General features: G+C 35.0%; 1 protein-coding gene across 1 annotated transcript in view; it reads left to right on the top strand.

Annotated features, from left to right (window-relative positions):
* EPHA5 (EPH receptor A5) overlaps positions 1–17,242 on the top strand; it is a 407,527-nt gene that overhangs the window by 387,106 nt on the left and 3,179 nt on the right. The window contains exons 16-17 of the mRNA XM_052642307.1: positions 7,964–8,157; positions 12,082–12,237. Coding sequence (XP_052498267.1) covers positions 7,964–8,157; positions 12,082–12,237 — 350 coding nt within the window. The remainder of the gene's footprint in view (positions 1–7,963; positions 8,158–12,081; positions 12,238–17,242) is intronic.

The raw sequence follows: 17,242 nt of genomic DNA, 5'->3' as shown, positions 1-17,242 counted from the left end.
GTAACATACAGCATACTGTAATTAAGTGAAGTATTAGGAGTTTAGTTCTCACCCAAATACTCCAAATTCCCAAGATTTAACAAATTACCAATGATTTGAGCAAATTATTCTTGGTCTCAATGAGTCTACTGGACAAATGATTATTGGTCTAAGAATAATGCTGCCATTGGATGCAAGTAGTTAGGGACTGGTAGGTAACTTCATAGAAATTCTTACCCTTTGGGAAAAAGTGAGACATAAACAAATATCAGTCTAAAATTTCTATGCCTTGCTTCTTAAAAACAACTAAAACAAAAATCTTAAATTGAAAGAATAGAATAATCTTTGATTCGATAACTCTTGGTCAGCTTCAGTGATTATAAAGGAAATGGACATGAGCAGATTTCTAAGATCTTTCTAATCTCTGGAATTCTCTAAAATTGATGTATGAAGAAAAAGGCATACTTGACACTTTTTAAATAGCTATTGGAAACAGGGAACAAATATTAGGGAAAAAATTAGTCTATATGAAACTATTTCTATGGCATTTGAGATAATTTCCAGGAATGTATTATTAAACTCAGTCACTTTGGAGGAGCTTCGTTTCTATCAAGGACTCATCTGTGAAGGGTCAAGTAAATACCAAGCAACATAAGCATTCACAGTCTATGTAGAACCTAATTCTTCAGAGCTCATGCTGATGCTTGAAGTTTCCCTACCAATTTCCTACCACTCACTTATCCAGCCTAAACTTTCACATCTCCTGTGATGAAGAAGGCACTATCTCTCAAAATAGCTCATTTTAATTCTAGATATTAATTTTTTTCTTATGGTGGAAGAAGTCTGACTTTTCCCGACCCAGGGATTGAACTTGGGTCTCCCGCATTGTAGCAGACACTTTACCGTCTGAGCCACCAGGGAAGTCCCAGTAATATCCATACCTGTCCCAAATTATTTTCTGGGGAGGTAATAATTTCTCATTTCAGTAGAGTAACTCAGTGCTTAGATAGAAACGTCTACATAATTGCATGCTGGAGAGACTTAGATGTGAGTCTTCCCACAACCACTTGTTACTTGTGTGAATGTGTGCAGTGGTTAACCTTCTGGAATGTCACATGTTTCACTTTTAAAATGTATATTAATTCTTATTTTGCAGATATGTGTTAAAAATGAGTGCAGATAATATACATATATTTTACATCTTAGTACCTATGATATCCCTAGTTCAGTGGACATAAACTTGGGCAAACTCCAGGAGTTGGTAAGGGACAGGGAAGCCTGGTGTGCTACAGTCCATGGGATTGCAAAGAGTCAGAGACAACTTGACAACTGAACAACAACAATCTATGATGTAATGCCTGGACTAGTTTAGATCCTCCAAGAAGCCTATGTCAAGAGGGAATTCCATATACATTGTATTATTAAAGGGAATGCTTGTGAGGAAAAAGAGGAAGGGATGAGAGGAAGCTGGGAGAGAAGTCAGACTGTGATGCAAATCTGGTCCCAGATAGAGATAAGATGAAGGATGGTGCAGGCCAGCATCTGAGACCAAAGTGTACTTCTAAGAGAGGTTGCTAAGGCTGCCAAGGAGTCCCCAAGCCAACATCGGCTGTTGTAGGAGTTTCATAGGAATGTGTCTATCTTATCAGTACCATGTTCAGTAATTGACTGGGAGTAATCTATACAAGGGCTTTCCTGATAGCTCAGTTGGTAAAAAAAAAAAAATCCACCTGCAATGCAGGAGACGCTGGTTTGAATCCTGGGTCAGGAAGATCCGTTGGAGAAGGGATACACTCCCCATTCCAGTATTCTTGGGCTTCCTTTGTGGCTCATCTGGTAAAGAATCTGCCTGTAATGCGGGAGACCTGGGTTCAATCCCTGGGTTAGGAAGAGCCCCTGGAGAAGGGAAAGCCACTCCAGTATTCTGGCCTACAGAATTCCGTGGACTATATAATCCAAGGGATCACAAAGAGTCAAACATGACTGAGCAACTTTCACTTTCAATCTATACAAACCATGGCCTTGGTATAAACATGATGAATTTTAGAGGTGTTAGGGTTAAGATCTATAGGTCAGTTACCATGCCTACAGATGAAGATATGTGAGACAGATTTTTGTAGTTGCCATGCTCCACTTTTTTTGCAACACAAAGCAACTTTTCCACACAAGTTCCAGAAGCATCTGTTCCATGATTCTGTATGCTTTTCTTTCTGAAGGAAAATTCAGAAAAGGCCAATTATGAACCAAACTGTAGCCCCTCAGCTAATCTCAGGACCTCATATAGTTCTTAACCTCTCCCTCCTCCAGCATCCATTCTGACTTCCCATCACCAACAACCTGGCAAATCATGGTGGTTTAACTGGTAGGCTGAATCAATCTTTCATTCTTGGAGGTAAGCATTTTCTGTTCACAGTTGTTATAAAGAAGTAACAAGAGAGCCCCTTAGAGTTTTACCTCGGGTCCACACAAATTTCTCCGTGCCCCAACTGTGTGAAAGCAGTTCAAATACTTCCTGCTCTTCAGTATCAATAACCTTGGCCATCATGGTGAAAGACACCTCTTCTTTTGTGCTTATACCTGGTCACAGGTAGTGCAGAGTGCCCTGGGTCACATCTATAACCTGTTGTCACCTGACAAGAGTCACTGGGAATAAAGAACAATGTAGAAATTTCTGATTCAATACATAAAACTGCATCCCGAAGAGTGACACCTAATCCTATCAAAATGTTGCCTCCATGTTTGTGCTTCAGTGGTGCCTTTAAAAGTCTTCCAGCATTCTGTGAGGTTTGTTGCTTCTGGATAATGAACTGTGTATAGTGGTTACTGGAACCAGCACATAACAGAGAATTTTCAGAACATTTTCACCTGAATGAGATTGTGTTGGTAGCTTGCAGCTGACATAGAGGGAGTGTTTATATCAGATAAGTACGAAAATATTTGATTCATTATATTCTTTGCAGGCAAAGATGGAGAAGCTCTATACAGTCAGTAAAAACAAGACCTGCAGCTTATTGTGGCTCAGATCATGAGCTCCTTATGCAAAATTCAGACTTAAATTTTAAAAAGTAGGGGAAACCACTAGGCCATTCGGGAGTTTGGAGTGTTAGTCGCTCAATTATGTCCGACTCTTTGTGATCCCACAGACTGTAGCCTGCCAGGCTCTTCAGTCCAGGCTCTTGCCTGGAACCCCCAGGCAAGAATACTGGAGTGGGTTGCCATTCCCTTCTCCAGAGGATCTTCCCGACCCAGGTACTGAACCTGGTCTGCATTGCAGGCAGATTCTTTATTATCTGAGCAACAGTGAAGTTCCAGTCCCAGTTGAGTTCAGTCGCTCAGTCGTGTCCGACTCTTTGTGACCCTATGAATTGCAGCACACCAGGCCTCCCTGTCCATCACCATCTCCTGGAATTCACTCAAACTCAAGTCCATCGAGTCGGTGATGCCATCCAGCCATCTAATCCTCTGTCGTCCCCTTCTCCTCCTGCCCCGAATCCCTCCCAGCATCAGAGTCTTTTCCAAAGAGTCAACTCTTTGCATGAGGTGGCCAAAGTACTGGAGTTTCAGCTTTAGCATCATTCCTTCCAAAGAACACCCAGGTATGACCTAAATCAAATCCCTTACAATTAAACAGTGGAAGTGACAAGTAGATTCAAAGGATTAGATCTGATAGACAGAGTGCCTGAAGAACTATGGTTGGAAGTTCATAACATTGTACAGGAGGCGGTGATCAAACCATTCCCAAGAAAAAGAAATGCAAAAAGGCAAAGTGGTTGTCTGATGAGGCTTAAAATAGCTCAAGAAAAGAAGAGAAGTGAAAGGCAAAGAAGAAAGGGAAAGATATAACTAACTGAATGCAAAGTTCCAGAGAATAGCACAGAGAGATAAGAAAGCCTTCTTAAATGAACAATACAAAGAAACAGGAAGACAATAGAATAAAAAAGACTAGAGGTCTCTTCAAGAAAATGGGAGATACCGAGGGAACATTTCATGGAAAGATGGGCTCAATAAAGGACAGAAATGATATGGACCTGACAGAAGTAGAAGAGATTAAGAAAAGGTGGGAAGAATACATAGAAGAACTATACAAAAATAGTCTTAATGACCCAGTTAACCACAATTGTGTGGTCACTCACCTAGAGCCACACATCCTGGAGTATGAAGTCAAGTGGACCTTAGGAAGCATTACTATGAACAAAGCTAGTCGAGGTGATGGAATTCCAGATGAGCTATTTCAAATCCTAAAAGATGATGCTGTTAAATTGTTGCACTCAATATGCTAGAAAATTTGGAAAACTCAGCAGTGGTTACAGGACTGGAAAAGGTCAGTTTTCATTTCAATCCAAAAGAAGGGCACTGCCAAAGAATATTCAAACTACTGGACAATTGCACACATTTTGCATGCTAGTAAGGTTAGGCTAAAAATTCTTCAATACAGACTTCAACAGTACATGAACCAAAAACTACCAGATGTTCAAACTAGATTTAGAAAGGGCAGAGGAACCAGAGATCAAATTGCCAACATCCATTGTATCATAGAAAAAGCAAGGAAACTTTAAAAAAAAAAAAACCTTCTGCTTCATTGACTATGTGAAAGCCTTTGTTGTGGATCACAACAAACTGTGGAGAGTTGAAGTATCAGACCACCTTACCTATCTCCTGAGAAATCTGCGTTCAGGACAAGAAATGACAATTAGAACCAGACTTGGAAAAACTGACTGGTTCAAAATTGGGAAAGGAGTATTTCAAGGTTGTATATTGTCACCCTGCGTATTTAACTTCTATGCAGAGACATCATGTGAAATGCCAGGCTGAACAAAGTGAAGTGAAGAGTGAAGATTACCGGGAGAAATACCAACAATCTCAGATATGTAGATGATACCACTCTAATGGCAATAGTGAAGAGGAACTAAAGAGCCTCTGGATGAAGGTGAAAGAGGAGAGTGTAAAAGCTGGCTTAAAACTCAACATTCAAAAATCTAAGATCATGTCATCTGGTACCATCACTTCATCACAAACAGAAGGGGAAAAAGTGAAAACAGTGGCAGATTTTATTTTCTTAGGCTTCAAAATCATTACAGACTGACTGCAGCCATGAAATTTTTTTAAAAAAAGCTTGCTCCTTTCAAGAAAAGCAATGACAAACTTAGTGTAAGCAGAGACATTATTTTGCCAACAAAGGTGCTTATTGTCAAGCCTGTGGTTTCTCCAGTAGTCATGTATGGATATGAAAGTTGGACCATGAAGAAGACTGAACGCTGAAGAGTTAATACTTTCAAATTGTGGTACTGGTGAAGAGTCCCTTGGACAGCAAGAAGATCAAACCAGTCGCTGCTGAAGGAAATCAACCGTGAATATTCATTGGAAGTACTGATGCTGAACCTGAAGCTCCAGTACCTTGGCCACCCGATGTGAAGAGCTGACTCATTGGAAAAGACCCAGATTCTGGGAAAGATTGAAGGCCAAAAGAGAAGGTGACAGAGGATGAGATAGTTAGATAGCATTACTGACTCAATGGACATGAATTTGAGATAATGAAGGACAGGGAAGCCTGGCATGCTGCAGTTCATGGCGTTGCAAAGAGTCAGATACGACTTAGCAACTGAACGACAACAAGAAAGCAATGTTATAAATTCCCCTCAAGAAGAGAAAGTTGTTAAATATTTACCAGCGTATCCTTGTATGTGTTAAGCCCACAGATCCTTTACTATGATGTGGATATTCTCGTTACGTGATATGTTAGGTGTGAGTTCATGTTTGTGGATCAGGCATTCCAACCTGTAAATACTAGTTAGAGCTCTGTGGGTAGCAAAACAAACCATACCCAGAAAGGGTATATGTATGTGAAAGGTGAACCCCTGATACTGCGTGATGGAAAGGACCCAACAGAGTCACCACCAGGTAAGTACTGCCTTATCATAATAGTGCTCAGTGTTGGGATTTATGTATTGGAAGGGGAGGCAGCATTCTTTAAATTGTGTTCAGACTATTGATTTACATGTCAGTGCCAAGAAAATGCATAGCATATGACAATATTTAGGATATAGAAGTCTGAAATGGTGCCAGGTTGTCTGTAAAAATTCTGGCTGCCTTTTTTTTTATTTTTTATCTTTTCGTTTGTTCATCTCAACCATGTATATTAAGAAATATAATCATAATAACAAAGTCAATTCATTAGATTATGATTCATTGGCCATACATTGTAAATTTTAATTCTGCTACATAGACATTATTAGAGAATAACCATTGTCCTTATAAACAATGTGGAGTCTTATAATAAGCAAATTAATAAATGAACTTTCATAAATATAGAAGTGCAAATGGCACTTTTAATTTTAACTATTCATTTGATCACTAGTGATAATAATTTCTCAGGATTGATTTAGCACTTTTTTCATTTGTAAATTTTTGATTAGTACCTATTATTTGTTGTTTTATTATTTTACTTCTCAATACTGAGTGAAATTTTAAAACACTAGATATGTTAACTGTATGTTATAATTTTTTTAATATTTTCTACTATGATGTGCCTTTTAACTTTTTGTATTGTTTTTGAGTCAACTAAAGCAGATGACTCTCAGAGTCCTTGAGTTCTTTTTATTTCTTTGCCTGAACTTAGCTATTGGTGCTTCTCAGGAACCTTTATTTTGTGTCCTTCCCAGGGAGCTTTAAACTACACCTGACTTCAAGCTGTGACCAAGTGCTGGTGACCCTCACATTCATATTATCAGCCTAAATATCTCCTGTACTCTAGCCAGATTCCTGCAAATTGCCATCTACAGTTGCCCTAACTTTAAATAAAACCTGTCAACATTTCCCACCCCCATAAATGTTCTTTCCCAAAATTAACAGCAAAAATCAACCAGCATGAAAGGCTTGAACTTGTTTTCTCTCAAAAATTTTCTCTACTAGCCCCTCTACCCGTGTGTTATAAATGTCTCTGAAATCTGCCATTTTATCTTCCTCCATCTGCCCCTGCTTTTGTTCAGATGCTGTTTCCTTTATAATTAGAAGACTGATTTCTCTCCAACCTTTCAAAATTGTCTTTATAAACTCTATATTCTAATCCTATTTTTTCTAATTATCAGGCCAAATCTAAAGTGTTTATTGAAACAAACACTTTTTAACAATCGTTAAGAAAATATTCAAATAGGATTTGAGAAATATGCTCATCATTATTGGTTTTTTATTTAAGTATTGGTTTAAATATTAGAATTTAAATAATTGAATAACATATATATTATTGTTTGATAACATAAACAGTTCTCTTCTGGAGTTAGATATTTTGATGGCAGCAGCAACATTAAGAATGTTTTTGTTAAAAAAAACCCTCACAATTAGACTGATACTCATATGTGTGGTTGCATTTAAAATCAATGATGTTTGTAATGCTGACACTACTAAACAGTCATTCCAAATTCCCGACTGAAAACAGTAGATGATAATAAACAGCCAGACCTTAATATTATTAAATGATACATGAGACAGTTATAGTAATTTAGCCTTTGACTTATCCATCATTTGCCATCCAAAAGTCTGTTTAGAAGTAAAAATGTGCTTCTATTATTTTAAAAAATGTGGTTCTACACATAATTTTTCATTAAAGATATTAAATTTTCAGAGAAATCACTAAAAAAGTTAATCTCTATTTGATTCCAGAATGTGAGGATAAATAAAGCATGAACTATTTACTTTTATGTCAATTAATTTTATAAATCACTCTTTATCAAGATTTTAGGTAAAAATGATTACCATTTATTTTCTTTATCATAAGTGAGGAAAGCCTATCTTATATTGTATGATAGCCTATTATTTCTTTTCATCGTATTTTGCAGCGAAAAGAGTAATGGAGGGTGTTAGAGGCAGCGATGCTGGTTATTACGGCAAGAGTAAGAGTAAGGATGCAAGCTGAGCAGTGGGAAATTCTCAAACTCTTCTGTATTTAATCTGTGGCATTGGGGTACCCGTTCTCTTTCACTTTATGCAGGTGATTAAAGCCGTAGAGGAAGGCTACCGTCTGCCAAGCCCCATGGACTGCCCTGCTGCTCTTTACCAATTAATGCTGGATTGCTGGCAGAAAGATCGAAATAGCAGGCCCAAGTTCGAAGAAATTGTCAACATGTTGGACAAGCTGATCCGTAACCCAAGTAGCTTGAAGACACTGGTTAATGCATCAAGCAGGTACAAGGCCAGACTGGGGAGATTTTTCTGAATATTGCAAATTCAGATTAAAGCCACAGATATCAATTTAATGAAATTATTTTTGTACACATACTAGCCTATGAACCTATATTACACTAATTTATTTGAATATGGTTTTTGCATAATGTTCTTTACATGAATGAAATATAAACAATTAAATTATATTTAAAAACACATATACCTAATCTAATAGTGTAATCTACCAGTTTCAGATAAATGTTAACTGTAGTCAAATTCAGGTAATATTTTTTTAAAATCCCCAAATATATGTACTCTCCAGTGCTTTGAACCCCACATAGCTTTGGATGGGGAAATAATATTATAAGATCACAAGAAAAAGCCAGTTAATCACTGATAAAATTTTAAATCAGAAATATATAACAATTACTCTTGATTTCCTTAGCTAGATTTCTCAACCTGTCATATTCTATAAACATCAACAACTTCTTAAGAGACTCTTTCCCCTTATACAGTTGAGTATAGATATTTGAATAATCATTTATTGTGTAGTTTGAACAAGACTTGAAACTAATAAATGAGTAATCTTGTGAAAAAAACTTGTGTGAGCAAATGAGCATTTTTTAAACTTTTCTAAATGCATATAAATGCATTTAAACAATGTTACCTTATATATAGAATTCTTAACTTGTTTACTTGAAAAATTACAAATTGTCCTCTCAAAAAGTACATCATTTTGATTACATACTAAGAAATATACCAGATTATTATTTTCATTATATATAAGGCAGTTATCATTCTCTACAAGAAAAGGTATCCTGCTGGTAGCTGAATTGACTGCCCATAGTATGAACCAAATGAGAAACAATTTATTGATAAAGTTACATAAGCTCTGTGACTCTGGTATAAACATTTGTTTACTAGACAAAGAGTCATTTTTAAATACAAATGAGTAATGAATCTTCAAACTCTGTTCAGGCATCATTAGCTTTCTGTGGTAGCAAATGGAGAATGCATCTTAGAGATCACTCCTTATGTTATTCCCAAAATAACTGCTTTTAATTTGTTTTTTGTCATCTAAAATAGTGTGTTTCTCTCTAGTTGTTTGAATTATGTTATCACAAATTGATGTAAGGAAAAGAAAATCATAAAGAGAAATTTTAAGTTCTAAATTGTATTTATTTCAACATCATCATTACAGGTTGAGAGCCGTTGAAAAATTTCCAACAAAATTTCATACTACTTTATATATGTATTACATAGAATTCAACTTGCTAGATTTCATTTTAACAGATTTAGCTTAAGACTCTATGGCCAACACTCTGTATGGGTGGATGCAGAGGGCTGACTCTACTACATCATTTTATAAGAAACTTGAGCATCCATGGATTTGGGTATTAACTGGGTGGAGGGCCAGTCCTGCAATCAATCAGCTGCAGATAGTACGGGGTGGGCTGTATCATTCTCTACCTGATTTTTTTTAAATTTAAATTTATTTATTTTAATTGGAGGCTAATTATTTTACAATATTGTATTGGTTTTGCCATACATCAACGTGAATCTGCCATGGGTGTACACGTGTTCCCAATCCTGAACCCCCCTCCCACCTCCCTACCCAACCATCCCTCTGGGTCATCCCAGTGCACCAGCCCCAAGCATCCTGTATCCCATTCGTTTCTTATATGATACTATACATGTTTCAATGCCATTCTCCCAAATCATCCCACCCTCTCCCTCTCCCACAGAGTCCAAAAGACTGTTCTATACATCTGTGTCTCTTTTGCTGTCTCGCATGCAGGGTTATCGTTACCATCTTTCTAAATTCCATATATATGTGTTAGTATACTGTATTGATATTTTTCTTTTTGCCTTACTTCATTCTGTATAATCTCCTCCAGTTTCATCCACCTCATTAGAACTGATTTTTTATTCATTCATCTACAAGTCTTGGTTCTCGAAGATGTTAGTTCCTGATTCACTGTCTCTTTCTCTCTGTTCCCACACATGGCACTAAATTAGGTGAATTGAGTAAACATGTAGATGATATTCAGATATTTCTCAATACCTTGAAATTTTCTCCTTCAATGATTTTGATCTCTAACCCACTTTGGACTCTTTTTCATAGTCATATTCTAGACTTCGCTATTACCCCAAATTGCATCTCTTCTATTATCACAATTTCAAGATCCTGTTCTCCAAATTCAACAAATCTTTGACTCTACTATTTATTGGCTACAAATTACTACAATGTGTCTATTTATTCATCCAATAAATATTCATGTGTGTATTCTCTCTCAGGCTGTGGGCTAGGTGCTGAGTATGCAGAAATGAGCAACAAACTCTTGCGGGAGAGAGAGATGAAATAAAATAAAAAGTTAAAAAAAAAACTTTAGTTTTAGAGTGGAGAGTGAGAGTAAAATTTAGCAGAATAACTATAAGCTAATGTGCTTGTGCAGATAAGACATGATGATGTCTTGAAGTAATTTTGTGGCAGAGAGAAGTGGTCAGATTTGCAATATATTGAAAGTAGAATAGATAAGAAACACAATTATAGATTGTGAAGGGACTAAAGACAAGGAAGGAGCAGTTGTATCATAGACAATAAGAAGGAGGGCTTCAGGAGGAACTGGATGTGTAGAAGATGAGTAGTGTGGTGTTGGACATGTTGTGATTAGAATCCCAAGATCTATGGAGTCATGAAGTAGACATGTGAGTATATGAGTGACTTAGGCAGGAGATAAAAATCAGAGAAAAATAGATGCTGTCTGAAGCATGCAAGTGGGTAAAACTCCCCAAAGTTAAGTTATAGCCTGAGTAGATAAGATGTAGGCCCATGTCCTGGCTCCCTCCAAATTTTAAAGTCAAACAGAAGAGCAAGCAAAGGAGATTGAAGAGAAGCATACCATGTTATAGAAGCCACAAAAGAAAGAATAGTGATTAAAAAAAGGTTGAGATAAGGTAAGATTACAAGGGGAAGATGGTAGTAGTGGTGATTGTTGAATGTTTCTGAGAGGTTAGTCATCTGACCTACTGGAAAATCTTCACACATTTTGACATAATTGAGATCATTATTCACCTTAACCAGAGAAATTTTTATATAATTTCTGGTTTGGAAGAAACTACACCAAAGTAGGTTGAAGTATAAATGGGATGTGAGAAAGTACAGAGAACATGGGTGGAAAGAAAGGTATTTGTCCTGTCCTAATGGCTGAAATGTACTGAATTAAAGTCCCACTGATGGACATTTAAATTGCTTTTGATGTTTCTTTAGCAAAAATGTGTGCATGTATTTTTTACTATTTTCCTGATTATTTCCTTAGGATACATTTCTAGAAATCATCATAATCATTTCATATATTATTGGTCAAGGAGCATAAATTTAATATAGTTAAGAGCATCACATAGTTTGATTAATTCTATTTTGTTTTCTCATGTATTAATAATAAGGGTTACATATTGCTTTCCAGTTCTACTACTCCTAGGTGAATTAACAAGCACTCCTATGTAAGAGCATAAAATAAAGGATAGCTAATTTCTGGTCTTCTAGGAAATAAGATTAAATGAGTACAAGTTTCTCTAGCGAAGGCTAGAAGCAATTGACTTTACACAAATTATCCTGCATCTGTCTATTTGGTAGCATTTTCTGTATTTTATAAACAAAACTGCAGTAGGAAATAAATACATCTAAATTACTAACATGGAATCTTTATCTAATGTTTTGTATTATAGAAAATTCAGTTATCATACCATTATAAGTCATTGTTAACTATGGATGGAAAAAATCTGAATAGGCTGATTTTTGTATTCTGTTTTTCAAATTATTTTCTTCCTTGTTAGCATTTGTATATTTTTCTCCCATAAATATACTTATAAACTCAAAGATCCATTGGTAATGAGTTAATATTACAATAAAAAATTTTAATATTTGTGTTTCTTGTGTTTCAGAGTATCTAATTTATTGTCAGAACATGGCTCACTGGGATCTGGGGCCTACAGATCAGTAGGTGAATGGCTAGAAGCAATCAAAATGGGCCGATATACAGAGATTTTCATGGAAAATGGATACAGTTCAATGGACGCTGTGGCTCAGGTGACCTTGGAGTGAGTAATTTTTCTGATAATTTTTACATAATTGATGGGGCGAGAAAAATTGTTCAGAGACCAATCTGGATGAGATCAAGGGAAATCAGTTAACCTTTGTCCGTGTGTGGCAGCTTTCAAGGAAGTGTCTTCATTTATAGCCTGTATTGTTAACAACTGCATGATTAATGCTACTTGTAGCCAGTATCTTTGCTTCTTTGCTTCAAACAAATAGCATTTGAGTATTTGATTGATTGGAATAACATCTTGGCAAAATACTGGTACTTTGTGTTGTAGAAAAGATGTTTTCTTGACCAAGTTTTTCTACTGATACTTGTGTTATATGAATGTAAATACAAAACAAACTGTAAGCACAATTGGTGCTGCTAGCCCTATAACAACAAAACATACTCTTAAGTTTCGGCTTTGATGAATACCCAGATAACAACAGCTTAAACAAAGCTTCCTGGGCAGGAATCTCATCCCGTTTACTCTATAAGTGGTGCATCTTATATTCTTACAATCCAAGGATATATTAGATCCTGCCTCGATTTTTGTTATTTAGTACAATCTCAGTGGAAACCAATTGTGCCCTCTTCTGTTTGCACGTTTAAGATAAAATCTATCAAATCTTATTATGTAAAAATCACTAGAGTTAAAAATTGAATTCTTTAAGGTTGTAAGTTGTTTGTATTTTATTATATACTCTGTACGTGTAATTATTTTAGCCTAATATTTGTAATTTGTGAAAACTAACTGTTGTTATGGTGGTTACATCTGGATTACATTAACAAAAATGATGTTTTAACCTATGAATATAATAATAACAGTTCAAATTGCCTACACATTCAAAGGTTAAAATATTGTTGTAAGTTTTAAAGCATGGTAGAACTTTCTAAAGCACTAAACCACAGTCTTTTTTCCATTACATCACATAATATGAACACTGAGCACGTGGTTCTCACCATTTCTACTCTGGCATTCTCTGGTTCATTGAACTCACTGCCTATCCACAGAAAAGGTAACAGGGTACCATCACTGATCACCAATTAATGTCACTTTCTCAGAATTTCTCTTCTTCATAACTATAACTAAAAGGACCTAAAATCACCACTCAGCTAGCTATCTTAATTTATTGAATATCATTCTCACCATCACCACTAGATCATATCTACTTGAGAGCACATATACTTTGCCCATTATTTCTTTGGACACTTGAAAAACTCATTAGTACTATATTTGAAGTAGTAAACAAAAAATTTTATTGATAATTTAAAACTATTTTTACATGATTGCTATTTAATTTTTCAGTAAAAATGGTCATTTTAATTTATTAAAGTCATTTGTCATTTTATATTAAAATGATACTGTAGGTATTTCTTCTACCCAATGTCAGATTACTTGTAAATATGTAATAAAACTATTTGCATTAAACCATGTCTCTCTTTTTATTAAAATAGCACATATATGTGTATATTTTACATCCACTACTTTTTTGTCTCTCCTTAACAGAATAGTTATAATCACTAATAATGGCTTTTGCATTAATTCCTCTGTTTTACTTTCATTGGGGCCCTCAAATACTATAAATATGTTAAATATTTTACATTATGGTTTCACTTTTTATTATGTGTAATAATTCCTTTCTGTTTACTTTTCTATTTTCCCTTCTGTTTCAAAACTCCCTTATTTTGTATGTTTTCTTTCAAGACTTAATAGCTTCTTCTCTCATCTTGTGATGGTCTGAAACTCGCTTCTATTTTCCTATATTTTTGTCTGGTCAAATCTCTACATGGTTCAGTTTCTTCCCTCTCTGTTGCTTTAATAGCATGTTGCCTTCTGTATTGCCTCCTTTCATATATTTTATGTTTTAATTTATTTACTCTGACCTAAGAATAAGGTGAAATTAAGAGATTTACCAACATCTTCCTGTTCAGAGAATGTTGGTCTCAGTGTGTCAATTGCTTCAGTTTCCTGGGACTATAAATACCACATTCCTTACGAGGAACTGAGCCAGCCAAACTTAAACTTAAGTGAAGCCGATTTATTGGAGAGTCCAACACATATCTTCTTGTTTATTGTATTTTGACCACATTTTCCCCCTATTAGTAAGACCATATTTATCAAAATGTTATGTTAAATAACTCACAGAAGAATGAGTAATCAGTTACTTGTTTGGTCAAGAATGTAAAAAAAGATTATATGTTCATTTTGCTTGCTCTTGACCACACACACACACAAAAAAAGCCAATCATTATTAAAGACTACGGCAAAAGGAACTAAAATATTAGTAAAGACAAAGACAAACTCTTAAATAGTTAAAGATTTATTTCTACATGGTTTTTGTTGTTGTTTAGTCACTAGGCCCATGTCTAAATAATAATTTTATATAGCCTGTATAAACTATAATAAAATAAAATATACCAGTATTATTGCCAGCATATAATTTTGAAACTGAGAACTGGAAGAATATATTCATACTTATAAGAAATGCTTAGAAAAAAGTTAAAATTAATTAATATAAAACAAAAGACCAAACTGCCATATACATACATAAGAAAAATATATTATTAATATAATTTGTGCCATCAAATTTGTTCTCATGATGGATTTTGAATAAGGAAGTGGAAACAATTATAATTTTTCAGAACCACATACTTTAGTGAAAATTTCCTTCATAGAAGTTTATTTGTGTTTTTTTGGCCAGCACATACACGTAAGGCTTGATGTGGAATAGAAATGAAATATTTTAAGAACTTAGAGTTAAAATGTATTAAACAAAAGTGGCTTTCACCTTCAGATGTTTCTGTCTGCTGTTCTCTGTGCCTAAACTTGGCTGTTCTGTGTGCGGTACTCATATGACAACAATTGTTGTAGCAGCAATGATACAGTCTGTACTATGGTGTTTAAGTGCAGGGAGTTATGGTCTACAGTGGGATCTGTGAGCTTGAGGTGAGTTGCACATTGAATCCAAATACTGGAATTAAGGACAGTATCACAGCTGTTTTTTAAACTTCTTGTCAGATCAGTACTGTCAACTTTGATTATTCAGAAAATGAATAAAATCCAATAAACTTTATTATACCAATCATGTATAAGCTGAAACAATTCCTATTTACTTATTTATTAAATTGAGGTCTTAAAATATTAAAATTAAGTGTCACAAATCTAGAGCCAAAATTTGTGCCCACTAACTCAAATGGAGAATTCCATGGACTGTGTGGTCCATGGGGTTGCAAAGAGTCGGACATGACTAAGCAACTTTCACTTTTACTTTCAACTCAAAGTTAACTTATGATAAAGTCATTGAACTGAACTGAACTGAAAGTCATTATGCATAATTTATTATATGCCTAAAGAACACATATGAGTACTTACTATCCTCCGTGTTCTGCATAAGCTAAAACATCCAGTGTAAGCCTCACAACTCGATGGACATGAGTTTAAGTGAACTCCGGGAGTTGGTGGTGGACAGGGAGGCCTAGCCTGCTGCAATTCATGGGTTGCAGAGTCAGTCAGACACGACTGAGCGACTGAACTGAACTGAACTGAAATGAACCCTCACAAGGTCTCATCCATTGAAAATTATAGCCAGGTCATGGTTAAGTCCTCCCTTGCCAAGATATATGTATACCTTGTACAGTACATATATAATGATTATCAGGATTATTTGAAGTGACCAAAAAAATCCCAAATATACAATTGTATCATAAAACTGTGACAAGAATAAACACTGACGTTTAGTGAATGTTCATTAACCTCTCTTCTCCCTTCTCCTATCCAGCCTGTGTTGGTGGGGCTAAGTACCAGTGATATGGCTAAAAGATGTGTAAAGCAGAAGGGAGAAGAATGTAAGGGAACGTTTCCTCTACCAGTGGATAAATTACATCCTGAAAAAATCAAGAGTTGGCTCCAACATCAACTAAACCTCTTGTTTAGTTTCTACTTTTCATTCTGCCATTTAACACCATAATACCAGTGTTTTCCATTATTTTATATTAAGAAATAACATTTGAAAAAAAGATCGGAATGTTGTCACAACAAGGGCAATTCATTATATTTACAGCTTTTCTAAAACTAATCATGTTTTCTTGACAAAATTAAAACTTTTTTATGTAACAATATTAGTCGATCATGTTTAGATTCATAAGCCTATGCTGAAATTTAGTTTATCATCATTAAGTTGGCTTTGGGTATTACTTAAGATTACACGTGGTCATGATAAAATTAGTATCATATATGAAAAGGAGACACACCTAAAACTTTCCCTTGCTACAAAAACTCCTATATAGATAAATAAAATGAGTAAAATAACACATTTTCAAGTATTTTTTTCAAAAATAGTTATACAGTAGCGCCTTTATCATGTAATGGAAAATACTTTTATTTTTATCAAATTTCTTACATTATTACTGTTAAATAGACCATTTAACAGGTGCTTTATGAAGTAAAATGGAAACTATTAGAAATCACAAAAATGTGAGACAAAGCTACATGAAGGAAAATATCATAATGTATTTATCAATATTGGAATAAAGTTACTTAAAGTTTACAGGAAACATTTTCCTAATACCTTTTTAATTCTCATTTGTAATTTTAGTAGGAAAATACTAAATGGAATTTTTAAAGAAATAACTTTTCTCCTGAGAACAGATTTAACTGCATGAATAATCTTGGTTTTCCCAAAATTTTTAAAATCACATTGTATAAATGTACATTGCATGCATTATAATCATGCTACTTTCTAAATCTCTGCACATTAATTTGACAGCTTTTGAAATGACAGGTCAGACCTCAAAAACAGCATTCTATTAAAGACACATAATTTATGGCAGTATGTAAAACTGAGTGCTGTATTTTCATAATTCCATTTATCCCATGGAAAGAGGTGTAGATAGAGGTGGGAGGTGAAATGTAAGAAGAGAGAGAAGGGTAGAGAATTTCACTGGTCTGAAGTTCTGTATGAATGTTAAGGGATTATCAGGTCATAAGATGACCATAAATAAAATTTTATGCTTGGGAAAAT

Source organism: Budorcas taxicolor, chromosome 6 (assembly GCF_023091745.1).
Source record: "Budorcas taxicolor isolate Tak-1 chromosome 6, Takin1.1, whole genome shotgun sequence".
Taxonomy (NCBI): Eukaryota; Metazoa; Chordata; class Mammalia; order Artiodactyla; family Bovidae; genus Budorcas; species Budorcas taxicolor.
The sequence above is the reverse complement of the archived record's forward strand: the minus strand, read 5'-3'. Positions and strand labels throughout refer to the sequence as shown.